The sequence below is a fragment of the Myxocyprinus asiaticus genome, chromosome 41 (genome assembly GCF_019703515.2).
Source record: "Myxocyprinus asiaticus isolate MX2 ecotype Aquarium Trade chromosome 41, UBuf_Myxa_2, whole genome shotgun sequence".
Taxonomy (NCBI): Eukaryota; Metazoa; Chordata; class Actinopteri; order Cypriniformes; family Catostomidae; genus Myxocyprinus; species Myxocyprinus asiaticus.
Window position 1 is genome coordinate 26,335,719 of NC_059384.1, and position 16,199 is coordinate 26,351,917.

The 16,199-nt window shown below is 36.1% G+C and overlaps 1 protein-coding gene and 1 long non-coding RNA gene across 2 annotated transcripts in view; one reads left to right on the forward strand and one right to left on the reverse strand.

The window, feature by feature from the left end:
* LOC127431508 (piezo-type mechanosensitive ion channel component 2-like) overlaps positions 1-16,199 on the forward strand; it is a 167,758-nt gene that overhangs the window by 98,015 nt on the left and 53,544 nt on the right. Inside the window, exons 8-15 of the mRNA XM_051681948.1 lie at positions 8,259-8,427; positions 9,588-9,722; positions 9,991-10,026; positions 10,183-10,309; positions 12,768-12,925; positions 15,294-15,524; positions 15,695-15,809; positions 15,967-16,160. Of these exons, the coding sequence (XP_051537908.1) occupies positions 8,259-8,427; positions 9,588-9,722; positions 9,991-10,026; positions 10,183-10,309; positions 12,768-12,925; positions 15,294-15,524; positions 15,695-15,809; positions 15,967-16,160 (1,165 nt within the window). The remainder of the gene's footprint in view (positions 1-8,258; positions 8,428-9,587; positions 9,723-9,990; positions 10,027-10,182; positions 10,310-12,767; positions 12,926-15,293; positions 15,525-15,694; positions 15,810-15,966; positions 16,161-16,199) is intronic.
* LOC127431519 (uncharacterized) lies at positions 504-9,503 on the reverse strand. Its single transcript, XR_007895621.1, has 3 exons — positions 9,326-9,503; positions 8,304-8,406; positions 504-1,155 (listed from the first exon to the last, which is right to left on the reverse strand). It is a non-coding gene; the product is annotated as an uncharacterized LOC127431519 (long non-coding RNA).

Genomic DNA, 16,199 nt, shown 5'->3' on the forward strand with positions numbered 1-16,199 from the left:
CTGAATTTTTCCAAAGACAACCTTAACACTCCACAACGCTACTGGGAAAATGTTTTGTGGACCGATGAAACTAAGGTTGAATTTTTTGGGAAGAACACTCAGCACTATGTATGCTGTAAAAGGGCACCGCATACCAACATAAAAACATCATCTCAACTGTGAAGTATGGTGGAGGGAGCATCATGATTTGGGGCTGCTTTGCTGCTTAGGGGCCTGGACCGCTTGCCATCATCGAGGGAAAAATTAATTCCCAAGTTTATCAAGATATCCTACAGGATCATTTCAAGGTGGCTGTGGGCCAGCTGAAGCTCAGTAGAAGTTGGCTGATGCAGCAGGACAATGGCCCTAAACACTGAAGTAAATCCACTAAAGAAAGGCTTTAAAAAAAAAAATCCACCTTTTGGAGTGTCCTAGTCAGAGCCCAGACCTTAATGCAATAGAGATGCTGTGGAATGAACTCAAGAGAGCCATTCACATCAGACATCCTAAGAATATGGCTGAGCTGAAGTAGTTCTGTAAGGAAGAATGGTCCAAAATTCCTTCTGAACTTTGTGCAGGTCTAATCCGCAGCTACCAGAAATACTTGGTTGAGGTTGTTGCTGCCAAAGGAGGATTGACCAGTTATTAAATCCAAGGGTTCACTTACTTTTTCCACAGCACTGTGAATGTTTAATGAGATGTGTTCAATAAAGACATGAAATATTAGAATTGTTTGTGTGTTGTTAGCTTAAGCACATTGTTGTTTGTCTATACTTGTGACTCTGATGAAGATGAGATCACATTTTATGACCAAATAATGCAGAAAAACAGCTAATTCCAAAGGGTTCACATACTTTTTCTTGCCACTGTACATATATAATTATTTGCATTTTTTCTCACGATTTTTAGATTAAAAAAAACATCTTGTCATGGACATTTCACTGGGCACCAATGCTTAATTTATTTGGATTTGTTTGAGTATGTAGAACTTTGTTTCATGCCAAGCAGACGTTGAGCCAGGTTAATGCCATGATTTATGCTGCTGCTCATTTTGCACATAAAAGCTTTACATCCCAACCACAAGCTTAAACCAATCCAGCGTGATCCGCCAGCACATGGGCACAGACAGAATCCAGCCGGATCCCCTTACTGTGACCAATGAGATTACAGTGTTGTCTGAAAATGGAAAACAAAAGGAAAATTCAATTAGAATGATCAGGCGAACGGGAATCGTACATGAGAATGTGGGTGTCTGGTGACCGATGGGCTAATTTAGCGATCTAGCCAACTTTGTTATGTGGCATTACAAGAGGCAATTTGAGGCCATGTGCACTGATCTGTTGTCAACATGTGTCATGGTTGATAATTACAGGCTGATTTTAAAACAAATAGTAATGCTTGCGGGTGCTGTTTTGTAAAAACAGCTTTCTAACCATGCTAAAATACACTATATAGTAACAGCGAGAATGCGAAACACATGTTCACTGTCTTTCCTTTCATTAACTGTTTTATAAAAGTCGCTTGAGGCTATATTATATTGTGAATATAAACAGGGCTGAAGGGGATGTTGGCTCTAACAATGGTGGTTATCCCTAAAAGGTGGACATGGAGAGATTCCTGTCTATTTTATGTTTGTTAAATGTCTATTTGACATGTTTACAGTTTGTGTCTGAATTGGCCCTCTTAAGACACTGAGGCCTGTTTAGCTCATCATTTAAATAATTTCTGAGCTAGGCAGTGTTGTCCTATTTGATTTTTTTTGGTTTAAGTCTCAAACCTACAGGCAGACACTGTCAGGCTCTATTTCAAGAAGTCTGACTGAATAGTCAATATTCACTTTGCTCTCAGAAATTTCATTTTAGGTCTGTGTGTTTTCTGTGGCAACTTCCCAACGTTCAGATCCAGGAAAGACCTTGCAATTGAGTAAAGTGCAATGGGCATGAAATCGAAAAGTTTGTGGGATAGTATAGTTAGCTGTAAATTCTTGCATGAGGAAGCAGATGACTTTACGCTGTTATATGTTTTGGAAGTTTGCTTACACTCAATGTTCAAGCCATTCAAAGTGCTCTAATTAAATTACAGTGAGAGGGAATATTTCACATACCGATTGTATATATTTAATGTGTTTAAAAAAGCTCATTGAGATTGTGATTAGCCCCGTTTCCACTATCTGTCCAAGTGAGGGCTTGCTAGTGCATGCCAGGGCCAGTTACATTCCCACTGTCACTTCCGGGGCTTAATTGTGCCTTCTCTGGGTTTCTTTGGGGCCAATGGCCTTTGGCCCGCTGAAAACTCTTGAGCCAAAGAAGGCCAGCTGGAGACAAATACAAACAATTGCGGGCACAGTACAAATCTGTGTTTATTTAGAGGGCTACCTAGACTCCAGAGTCTGATACCTCAACATGAGTCTCCCTCTGAAAGGGGCAGGGTGTATGAGGTTGGCACCAAAGCGGCGTATTAAGGGCAGGTTTTAGGGCAGCACGGGGGGGCTGTTGGCCCAATGTTGGGAAAGCTGATCGATTTTGGTCTTGCGGCTTGAGGTCTGAGGTTATTGGCCCTGGCTGACCAGTTGATAGCCCTGGCTCGCACTGGCCCAATAGTGGAAAAGCAGCTATTGTGTCTACTATTTCCTTCTCTCAACAACTGATATAGTCATGACTATATAGTGGACATTCTCATCTTAAATTAACATTTTAGATATCGATATAATGGCTCATGGACTGTCACTATTACCATCCCAGAGTAGATTCTGACCATGATGCTCTGTAAAGACTTTTGGTAAAATTAATCAATCTTCCCACAGACTGATTCTTTAAGTTAGATGGTAAAATTGACAAAAAAGAAGCCACTAAGATGCTGTTTTTGTTGGTGGCATTAGCCTCAAAGTCCAGGCGGTTCTGATTTCTGCAGGACCGCTCTTGGCCATTTAAATTACACAGCTGGTTTCAGGGAGCACTACATGACAGGACTGAGCTTTGAGATGGAGAGAAAGAAAAAAGAGAAAAAAACAATCAAAGGTGACTCAAAAGAGCCCATGAGTAACATAGACGCAATTCTTCTAAATTAAGTCTCGATTAGAGTCTATTATAGTGTACCGCTCAGTGGCTGCCCTGTATTACGCTGACAGTTCACAAGGTCTGTGCAACACCAGCAGCGAGGTTTAAAAAAGGCCCATTAGTGGTGGATGCAAGACTAATTGCACAAATGTTGCGTCTTGTTAAAATGTGTTGCGAATGTCATCCCCGAAACCTGTAGCTGACAACAAAACAGACAAAGAATAGCTGTCTCAAAAGTTCTGTAAGCCTGGTTCTGGTATTTGTTTGAGGTCTCTGTATTAGACTAGATTAGTAACTGAGCACCAAGACTTTAAAATGCAAAACCATGCCATGACCTAACATGTTAACTTCACAAAAATATTTCATGTAAACTACCCATACAGTGTATTCTGCCTACAATTTTTTTTAAAAGGAGTAAGTTACAAAGTAGTCATGAGTCTACAAACATTTCAAACAGTAGTATGCTACGTTGTTGTCATCACAGTAACTCATCACGTTTCATGTGAGTAGCGTCCAGTTGTCATCTCGGAAAATACAGAAGTTATTTTGCCTTTTATAAAATCAACTTTTAGCAGTGAAATCAAATAATAAGTCATGAAAGGGATGTTAAAAAATTGAGGCTGTAACTACCACCATAAATGCGCAGGAAATTGGCATGTTGCTTCTGAATGTTCATGTACCCTAATATTGACCCTATTCTGCTGAATTACTGACAAGGGCCATCCCATATCAGACATTTTTGTATCAATACAAATATGTTTTTATTTTTCTCTGGCACTTCTGATAGCAAGTTGCACAAACAATCTCCAAGATGCCCATGGAAACTAAGAAGTAATTTGGAGATTGCATTTTTGCTACAAAATTAAATTTTTACTCTACTGGCAGTAAGGTTTGGGGTTAGGGTGTATAGTTAATAAACTATGCATTCCTGTTGACTGTATTACATTATTTACAACTAACAATGCAACTCACTTCTGGTGCCAATTTGTGGACATTTTAATAACACTTCCAGCTTCGGCCACTGGGGGCAGTGGTTAAAATTTCAGCAAGCACAGACCGATTTTAGCAGCAGAACTTTTGATCTACCGTCATCAAATTGCATCACAGTGCGATCAATCTATAATAACTTCCGGTTCATTCATAACACTGGAATTGAAAGGTAAAGTCATGCGCACGTCTCTGATGTTCACTCCTTGCATTTACTACATATACTGTAATTGCAGGAATAGTAAGAATGTTATGGTAGTATGCTATTTCGAACACATCATCACTTCACTCACTTGGGTTACAATCAACATCCTGAAACCTCATATGCATTCAAAGACTCCATAAAAGACACAGATATTTCACATATGTAAGATGAGGTTTGAACCAAGCTCAGAAAATGCAGCACAGTGAATATGAAACAGGCCAAGCAAATTTGACACATGCATAGAAATCCTGTTACCTTTAAAAAAATACAGTGTGTGGGAGGAATAAGCTTAAGTAAAGAAATATGCTTTACTAAACCCCTTTATTCAACCACATAGAATTAAATGGTTTTTACAGGGTTTAGCGGTTCTATTCTCAAACAAAACCTGAGAAACATTTTAGACACTACAATCTTGCCACTATTAGAAAAATGCCTAAGTCAATTTTGCGAGCTGGTGCCTCTGGGAATAAAACAAAGAGCCTCTCTCTGCCAATCACAAAACAGCACAATCAGCACCAGCTTTGTAATGTAGCATTTGTGACAAGGACGCAGTTTTGATTACACCTTAGCTGAGATGCTAGAGACAAGTCTAGTTTGGGTAGGAAAAAAATGGTGATTTAGAAAACCCAGAGATTAAAACCAAATGGGTGTATGTTGGTTGTCTGTTCTGTGCAAACAATACAGAAAGGACTATATGTGTTTCTGTGAATGCCATTTTCTTTATACTAAACCTTCATGCAGTCCAAATTGGAAAATTGTATTGCTCAATTATGTTTCATTTAAATAACAACTTTGTCTCTTAGGAGAAATAAAAAATAGTCACAGCTATGACAGATGTTGTCAAACAGTGAGAGTATGGAGTGCAACAGTAGTTGTCTGAAAGTAAGAATCCCATTCATTTTCCACATAGAAAAAATTATTGTTTGTGATAATTTACAAATATATACCTACATATACCTATAAACCTTTCAAAACAGACCTAAGCTCTGAGGTTTAGAAAAAAGGAGATCTGATGTTTGATTGTAGACTTTGTAATATTGGCAAATCTGAGCACAGTTCGTTGCACAAGTCTTCATTCTTAATTTAGTGTCATTGCTGTTTAAGAGAAACAATTAAGATATTAATGAGATCTCTGTGATTTTTCTTCTCTTTGGGTTTGTGAGTCCTCATGGCACCTTTTACTTAATATTCTGTTTATTATGACTTTATAATAGCAACTCTATTCAGCGATATTATTTAAATGTAGACTCTATTTTCAGCTGTGGTATAAGGACTTGGATGTCAAGCTTTGGCTTTGGATGATTCACACACTAAGGCGAAATATTCCCACTTCATATTTTCTCAGTTTGGCTACAGATTCCTCGAGGTAGCTGCAAAACGAACCTTTGGCAAAACACAATGATTTTACTAACAGTATAAAAACGAAAAACAAGAAGCACGTGTTGGTCACCTAATCCATTTTCAATAGGGTTTTGGCTATGAGAAGTTACAATTTTTATCATCCACTGATGAAACCATGAAAATGCCTCTGTTTATTATGCAATGTTTAATGTAAAATGATAATAAAGGGCCATTGAAGAGTGGTCTTTTTTACTTTACTTGTGTTTTCACTCCATCTCTTTTACTCTTTTATTTTTATTCCCGGTTAAATAGGCATCTGCTGTTGTTATTTTCTTCCTTAGGCATCCAATTTTGGCTCCAGCAAATGAGAGAGAGAGAGAAAAAGGAAAATAAACACAAGCAAGCTTAATCTTGAGGAATCTGGAGTGAATTAGCAGCTCTTCTCTTAGAGCTGTATATTTAGTGAAGTTTTTTTTATTTATTTTTTATTGGGTGATAACCTTATTTCTGCTTTAAGTCTTTAAAGGAATAGTTAAGGGACAGTTCACCCAAAAATGAAAATTCTCTCATCATTTACTCACTCTCATGTCATCCCAGATGTGTATGACTTTCTTTCTTCTGCTGAACACAAAACAAAGATTTTTAGAAGAACATCTCAGCTCTGTAGCTCCATACAATGCAAGTGACCAAAACTTTGAAGGTCCAAAAACATATAAAGGCAGCATAAAAGTAATCCATACGACTCCAGTGGTTAAATCTATATCTTCAGAAGTGATATGATAGGTATGGGTGAGAAATAGAACGATATTTAAGTACTTTTTTTTTTTTTTTTACTCTAAATCTCCACTTTCACTTTTAAAATGTGAAAGAATTAACGTGTTAACGCATGCGATTAATTAAAAAAGTTTAACGTGTTAATTTTTCTTAATCTCGATTAATGCATTTACCGTTAATACAGAATAAACACTGGAGTGAAGGGTGGAACCTTTGTAATGTGTTCACCTGGAGTCATTACACTGACGCACACACCACAAACAGACAAAAAGACAGCCCCAGAGCCCTTCTACCAAAAAGAGCCTACAAACATAGCATAAAACAGCATAACGCAGCAGTCCTATAGACATTCTATGGGCGGTCATAAAACACTAATTGACTGTTACACTCTCTCATATGAGAGAGCCACGGAGGTTGTTATCTCAGTCAATAAAATAATATCTGACAGCACCTCCCTGTCGCTGATAAAATGATGGAGAAAGAAGCTCTTAACACTATTTGATGTACAAAATAAGCACAGATGGATTTTAGTGCATTGTCTTTATATTGTGGAATTCTTTGTTTGAAAAATGTTAATAAAGCATTATATTGCTACATGTTGTTTTGTTTTCTTTCCTAAGATGGAAATAAGTATATACATTGTAAAATTTCAGCACTTTCAAAATCTGTGATTAATCGCAATTAACTACAAAACATTATGCGATTAATCGCGATTAAACATTTTAATCTACTGACAGCACTAGAAAGAATGTGAAAGTGAAAGTGGAGATTTACTTAAATATTGATCTGTTTCTCATCCATACCTATCATATCCCTTCTGAAGGCATTGATTTAACCACTGGAGTCGTATGGATTACTTTTATGCTACCTTTATGTGATTTTTGGAGCTTGAAGGTTCTGGTCACCATTCACTTTCATTGTATGGACCAACAGAGCTGAGATATTCTTCTAAAAATCTTTGTTTATGTTCAGCAGAAGAAAGGAAGTCATATCACATCTGGGATGGCATGAGAGTAAATTATGAGAGAATTTTTATTTTTGGGTGAACTATCCATTTAATATTATAATTCATTTTCATTTTTTAAGGTTCCTTTCTGGTAATGTATGTCCTTAGTCAGGGCAAAAATACCACCAAAAGTGCCACCGAAATTCCAAATGTGAGAAAATATCGCTGCAATAAATTATTTTAATTTTATATTTTAATTATTCAGAATTTATGTCAATTAACATGAACTAAAAGTGAAAAAAACATTAACACCTTTTATTAATCTTGGTTAATGTTCATTACTACATATACTAATGCATTTTTACATTAAAAGTTGTATGTTTACATTTATATGTTACATTAGTTAATACAATATGAGCTACTGTAATATGAACAAACTATAGTATTTTGATGGATTAACATTAACCAAGATAACTGATAATAAATTATGTACAAAATTATTGTTTATTGTTAGTTCATGATACCTAATGCATTAACTAATGTTAACAAATACAAACTTATTTTAAAGTGTCACCAAGTATTCCAAATGCCTAAAACTCAGTTCCAAGTAAATTATTTTCTGACACTTGAACTGACCTTTACATAAAAGTACCATAGTATTACCATTTTTCTTTTATTTTTACATATATATATATATATATATATATATATATATATATATATATATATATATATACAGTATATATACCTTGGTAATATCTTCATGGTATATCGTATTGGAGACCCATGATGTATCAGTACCTCAGTATAAAAAAATGCAGGTTCAGGATATTATATCAAAATACCATGGTATTGCAAGCTGATACTTTCTAAAAGATACCATCACAGTTTTTTGTAAAGGGGTTCTCTCAAATGTCTTGTGTAACTGATGAATTAATAATTTCCCCTCTTGTTCTTTTCTTCTCCTCAGTCTGTTTGGCATATCTCCAGTGGTGCAGACTGACTGCTTACACACCTGGTTGTTCAAAGTGAATCCTGATCTGGAGTGGCACCACTTTGTCAATCCCATCATGTTGTTGGTTCTGTATTACACTCTGGCTACACTCATCCGCCTCTGGCTGCAGGAATCAGAGAACATGGTCAGATTGCAGTTTGATATAGGGCCAATATAAAAAAATCAAACCCTTATAATTGTTAATGTTGCAGTGTGTAATGTTTATGCAATTAGTGGCACCAAACAAAATTGCAGTCCGATACACCAACATTGGCTTAACCAATGGTATGAGTTGTGGTGGGACAACCTGTTTCATCGAATAATGGCAGATGGAGGAGTTTTTGAGAAACGTTTTTAGAATTATTATTTTTGCAATTTTGTATGATGCGACTAGTGTCACAAAAATTGTACTTTGCACCTTTAGCATACATGGATTGCATTACGTTTTTGGAGATTTTGTGAACAGAAACTGAATGAACTTGGATTATTTATTTATTTTATTGTCATACATCAACTCTTCTTAAGCTGGCTCTACACTAGCTGATTTTTCCAATGATTTTCAGGTGTTAGCTTCATTAACATAATTAGTGGCCAGGCAGAGGGAGACAGAGCGCTCATTAGCACCTCTCAGCGGGAGGTGTTAATCACTTGACAGTCGGGACTCCCTGCTGAGTTAATGGCTTCAAGCACTGAAAAAAACACATCTGTTTTGTTTGATGAGAAGAACTGACAAGATGACAAGTTGATCAGAACTTTTTTTTTTATCACACTCAGCTGCATATCATCACAAACTCTGATTAAAATTCATAGTGATTCTGTCATTCTGCAGAAATAATGCAAAAGCAACACATGATGGAAAAAAATAACCTTTATGGACATTTTACAGTTTTGGTGCATTTTCAAATACATCTTTGCGAGAGCCAAACTAACCATGAAGAAAATGTAACACTGTAACAATTTTCGCCGCTGTTTTGGAACAATAAGGCAAGCTTCAGGTCTGAAAATGACCTAAATCACTCGATTGCAATTGCAGTTTTACTCACGTTGTTATTTTGGCGAGCTCCAGGGCACAGGGATCAGAGAGAGATGGTTGCGGTGAGTCGTTATGGGTGTCACCCCTCCACCATTTTTAATCAGCAAGTGTGTTATACCTCTGAATGAAGAGAGCGAGATCTCAGCAAAACAGTCTGCATGTGTGACACCCTTGGCCAAAATGAATTGTTTTGAGTCTGCTAGTGTAGAGCCAACATTACAGTTGCTAATGCAGAATGGGTCATTCATGTAACAAGACTTTTGATTGGTCAGCAGATAAAAGAGGAAGAGAGAGAGCCCGAGGGAAAAGAGGAACCAGAATCTCCTGAAAGCCATTTTGCCGTTTACACTGCAGAAAAGAAAAGACAGCTGTGGAGAATGGCACACTACTGCACAGATGAGAAAAATGTAGGAGTCTGTCAAACATTCAAAATAAAGTCTCTCATAATTACTAAATTTTCATAATCACACACTTCTTATATATGTATATCTAATCTCACTCTTTCATAATAGTTTTTCACTTATACTATTAAGTTCTTTCACCATTTACGCTTTTTGAAGTAAAAGTTTGTGTAGCAAAACACATGTATATCACCTATTTTGCATTAGCGTGTTTTCAAAATGTAAAGTATACTGTAGATGTAGTCCTCACGAGATGATCGTGATTTTTTTTCAGCTGCTCTCCACACAAGATGGCTACAGCACGCCAGAGGTTTTTGTTTCAGTTTTACTTTAATTAATGAGCACCATTCACTGAATTGAGCATACTAAATAACCATAGATAAATTCTTGAGCCTGTCACTATTGAAATCAATAATACACTGCTTCTGATGAATCATTACATAATGCACAGTGAACTCTCTCTCAGGTATTGACTGTAACATCCAATGGAGCCTCACTGGACTTCACATCAGTTCCTCATGAAAATGGGCCGAAGTCTTTGGAGCTTTACTCAACCCCTCATTATAAAGCAGACCAGACAGGGACTGATCCACGTAAGTCAGCCTCTTCCCCGATCCTATGACTAAACAAATTCCAAAATAGTTGGCTAAGAGTTTATGGGGTGGAAGTTCAGCTAAATGGTTTGCAAGAAATGGTATTGTCTTATTTACTGACAAAGACCTTTTCCCTTTTTGGTGTTCCAAGTATGAAGATTCAATAACCTGTAAAACTATTTTAAGCTGCATTTTTCAAATTCTCTTCTAATTATTATGCATACCCCTTTTATGACCATAAATGGAATATTTGCACTTTTAAAAATTAATTTGTCACACCACAGGACCATTTAAAATGAACTAGTGAAGATAAAACGTTATTAGAAATGGAGAAAATCTTAAAGAAAGGGTGACCAGTTTCATGGGCTAAAATTTTAACGTTAAATCTTGATGTTGATAAATAGTAGGTTCATGGACACATTATACATCAACCATCCTTACTGCTTTGATCATTTCTGCTGTATATAGTATGTATAATGTACTTAATTGTCCAAAATGTGCACTGCAGAACATACTGTACAAATACTGTATCTCATAATGCAATGCGATCTTAACTTGACCTTCCATTTCCAGTGTGATGAATTTACTGGAAGTAATGTGATTTTTAAAAGCTCTATTTTGACTCATTATTTGATCACATTGCCAAATGTTAATTCATTTTTCTCACAAAATTGAATGGAAACTATTTTTTATTTCCAGGATAATAACTTGACACCACACATGCAACTAGGGCTGCAGCTAACGATTATTTTGATAATCGATAAATTTGAACGATTATTAGAACGATTATTCGATTATTCGACGATTATTGTAATGATTAATCATTAGCTCTTTTCCGATTATTCAGCTTAAGCCCCGACTTAAAAGGTTGTATTAAATTGGCCTGCTAACAATAAAGAGGACAAAATCATCTTTTAAAAATACCTCTAAATGACATTCACTGAATTAAAGGAAAAAATACTTAGTAATAAGTTTAATTCAGTAAAGAAACTCACTGCAAAAAAGACTTGCTTTAAGAGAATGTATCTTAAATATGAGTATTTTGTATATAAGTGTATTTTTTCACTTGGTAAGACAAAATATACTTATATTCAAGATGTATTCTCTAAAAGCAAGTCTAAATATTTTATATGCTGCTTTTCAGGTGAATGCATCTTTTTTTAAAGGATTTTTAGACATTTTTAAATATTTGTATTTTTAATATTATATTCCACATTCTCAGATAACAATTTGCTTATTCTGCAGTATAGCTGCTAAAGAAAATGTAAGTTGTTTTAAAGGAGTTTTAGGTATTTATATTGGAAAACAAGCCAAAACAAAAACAAATCAAAAACGTATTTTGTTGCAGTGTATAATGGGGTGAAGACTACCCTCTCTCACCTTCCTGTTCACTTCAATCCATCTTTAACTCACAAAAATCTAACTGCCAATTTTCTTCACGATAAGAAATGCACAGTGACATATATATTGATTCAATAAGTCGCGAGTCATCACGTTATAATCTAGCTGCATTAAGCGTGCGCGCTCGAGGGATGAGCATCCCCATGACAGAGTGTGCCTCAGCCGAGTGCAGTTTCAATCTCTCCCCCTTAGATCAGGACACTTCGCACAACTCATAGAAGAGGCGCTGACCGCACAGAGAAATGCCAGTTTCAGAGTTTGTAGTTATTTACATAATCTGCTTCCGTATTATTTGAACTTTAATAAAGCTGTAACGCATTATAAATAACTGCATTTAAGATGTAACGCCGATGTGTTTCCTTTAAAGAACTCCGGCTCCGCTTATTCTACAACAAGAGTGCTTCTGTATTTACTTATTTGGTATTTTTGTATAATTCCCTCATACTTTGCGATCTACATCACCTGAAGCTGTTTGGAAAGTTCTGGACTGTGAGCTGTGTAATTCTTCCTCTCCTCAGTCAGGTGCGAACTGCAGTGCTGCTCTCACGTGTCATCATTAGAGTTTAATGTGATCTCATGTTACATTAGATGACATCAAACGACTATTCGACAACGAAAATTTTTGTCGACAGTTTTTTATTGTCGACGTTGTCGATAACGTTGACTAATCGTTTCAGCCCTACATGCAACGTGATGAGGTCATGTGACAACAATGTAGCATCCTACTCTTTAAAGCATTTATCGTTGGATAATACCTACTTTTCCACTCACAATTTTTTTAAATAGTAGGCAGTGTACAGTGTATACTTTGCAGTATTCACTAAGAAGTAAGCTAGTATTCCATTCCACTTAGCTGCATAGTGTTCCCACAAACACCTGCAACATGTTCCTAAAATATAATATTCACATACATTTCCGTAAGTTCTTGGAAATGCAGTCCCAAAAATGCCCAGAATAACTCAGCCCTACATTCATTTTCAAGGGCTAAGATATTAGATGATTCACAGGGTCCGACATTAACTGTTTGTCTTTCTTAAAAAAAAAAAAAAATTTTCAGAGAAAATGGACGGCAGCGTTTACAAGATGGACTCTGTGTATGTCGAGCTTTCTGAGGCTCCCCACTCATTTGGAAAGGTCGTTCGTGTGAACTCTGTGGTGAAGGCCTTCAGGTTTATCATGAAACAGAGCTACATCTGCGCTCTTATTGCAATGATGGTGAGTCCAGTATGACAGTAGTGCTTTTCAGAAGTCATTTCAGACCCTCTATGCAGGGGTCACCCACCCACGCCTGGTTTTCTTAGGTGGCCAATTTGGTCATTACTCATGACAGATCTATATGGACATGGGTAAATGTGTACCATGTGCAGAAACTTTCTGGTTGGGTTCATGCTGAATGGAGGTCCTACATTGGTGACCCACAATCCATGTAAAGTACCAATAAGCATGTGACATGTTGATTGAAGGCTCAGCTGAGGCCAGTTTTGAGAGGGTTTTTTGGCATATACCTTTGGGATTTTGTTAGGAACTCTACATGAAACCACTGCAAGGTTTTGGACATTGAAATGTCAGCAAAAGTACAGTCAAAAGCTGGAATTCTGTTCAAAATGAGACACGATTAGTCAGTTAAACTTGGAAGCCTGATAAATACTCTTACAAAACGTTCTGTGGTTGTTCCATTGTACATTGATGCTATCAGATGGTACTACAGTTATATTTTTATACTGTATATACTATGGTAATGAATGATGATTACAAAATTCATGTACCATGGTACTCTTAAATTACAATCAAAGAATACTATAGTATTACCAAGGTATATGTCCTAAAACCTTTAGTAAGACCATGGTAATGTTTTGTTTGAAAAAGTACATTGAGGGCACGAGTGGGTAATACAATGATACATTCTATGGTAATGAATGATTATCTTTTTTAGTAAATTGAGGGTAATACATTTCTACTTTGATATGTGTCATGGTAATGAATGATTACTATATTTATATACCATTTTTATATGGTACTCCAAGTTACATCAAAGAATACCATGGTATTACCAAGGTATATGTCCAAAAATGCTTAGTAAGACCATGGTTATATTTTATTAGCATAAGTACAACTACATTGATGGTTTGCATTGGTAATACAATGGTACTTTGATATGTGTCATGGTAATGAATTATTACTATATACATATAACATGGTATTTACATGTTACACGGTACTCCAAGTTACATCAAAGAATACCATGGTCTTACCAAGGTATATGTCCAAAAACCCTTGGTAAGACCATGGTAATGTTTTGTTATTGCTAGTACAACTAAATTGGTGGTATGAGTTGGTAATATAATGATACTTTGATATGTCATGGTAATGAATGATTACTATATTCATATACCATGGTATTTACATGGGATTCTGAGTTACATCAAATAATACCATGGTATTGCCAAGTTATATGTCCAAAAACCCTAAGACCATGGTAATGTTTTGTTTGAAATAGTACAATGAGGGTACGAGTGGGTAATACAATGATACATACTATAGTAATGAATGATTACCATATATATACTGTATATACCATGGTATTTACATAGTACTTCAAGGTACGTCAAAGAATACCATGGTTTTAACATGGTACATGTCCAAAAAAAACATGTTATTACTATTTTATTACTTGTTATTACTATTATAACTATTTTCATGTTTACAAAAGACATAGCAATATCGTGGTACTTTATTGTTTATGGATTTTAAACTAGATTGATGGTATCAGATTAATACAATTATCAGTAATACAATGGTAATTTGATATATACTATGGTAATAAATGATTACCAAATTCTTATACCATGGTTTTTACATGGTACTCCAGGGTACAACAAAGAATACCATGGTACTTACATGGTATGTCAAGGAACAACAAAAATAACATCGCATTACCAAGGTATATGTACAAAAACATGTTATTTACATGCTACATGTCTAAAGAAACATAGTAACATGATGGTACTCTTTGTTAGTTCAACTAGATTAATGCTATCAGATGGTAATACAATGGTAATTTGAAATATACTATGGTACTGAATGATTACCACATTCATTTACCATGGTACTTACATGTTACTTTAAGGAACTTCAAAGAATACCATAGTATTACCAAGGTATATGTCCAAAAACATGTTATTTACATGGTACCTGTCCAAGAAAACATGGTAATATCATTGTACTTTACTGCTAATGGATACATGTCTAAAGAAACATAGTAACACCATGGTAGTCTTTGTTAGTTCAACGTAATCATTGGTATTAGATTGTAATGCAATGGTAATTTGATATATACTATGGTAATGAATTAAGAAATTCATATACCATGGTATTTACATGGTACTCCAAGGTACAACAAATAATACCATGGTATTAGCATGGTACACATCCACAAAACCAAGGTATTACCTTGACACTTTTTTGCTAGTTTACGTGCAACTTTGAACACCCTAGCTTAATGTTAACTTAAAAACTTAATGTATTTTTCTCTGTATGGATCCTTTAGTCATTCTGATTCCATTTCCTCTTATTTTCTTCTCAGGCGTGGAGTATTACGTACGTGAGTTGGCTGACCTTTGTCTTCCTCATCTGGTCGTGCACACTATGGATGGTAAGGGACAGGAGGAAGTACTCAATGATCACCTCTCCATTCATGGTGTTCTACGGGAACTTGCTCATCATCCTGCAGTACATCTGGAGCTTTGAGTCACTGCAACCAGTGCCTGGACTCTTCCTGAAGAAAGACGTGCCCTTCCGGGAACTGGGCTCTAAAGTAAGACCAGTATATGTGTTGGGCCTGTGTCTATCAATGTATTGTGTAATTTAGATATGTTAAGATGTTTACAATATGTTCCTATATGATAGCAAAATCTGTGCTTTGTTGGATGTGTGTTTTGATGGATGTGTATGTGCGTGTGTGTTTGTTTGTGTGTGTTTGTGTAGATCCTGTGCCTCCTCAGTTTCTGGCTGTTGCTGAGACAGGCTTTGACAGAGAGAAGAGAGAGACAGACTGATGAAACCCATCTGTCTGATATCAAAGTGGAGATACACACACACGGTGAGAGAAATTATCCATGTACAGAAACATTATGTTTCCTCCTTATTACGGATTGCTGCCCCAGAAAATCCCATTTTTTACTGTTTCTTAATAGTCCTTTCTTACCTGCCAATATTATGTCACAATGTGTTTCTACACATGTATGTGTGTGTTATAGAGGAGTTGGATGGTGAGGCCGGGGGACACAGAGAGATGATGGACGTTCTGGCCAGTACAGTCATGGTCATGCTCAACAAATATTGGATCTACATCTGTGGTGGCATGTTCTTTTTTGTGAGCTTTGAAGGACGGATCGTCATGTACAAGATCATTTACATGATGATGTTTCTTTTTTGCGTGGCACTTTATCAGGTTTGTGTTGGTCTCTTGTTGAATTGAGCATGTGGCATT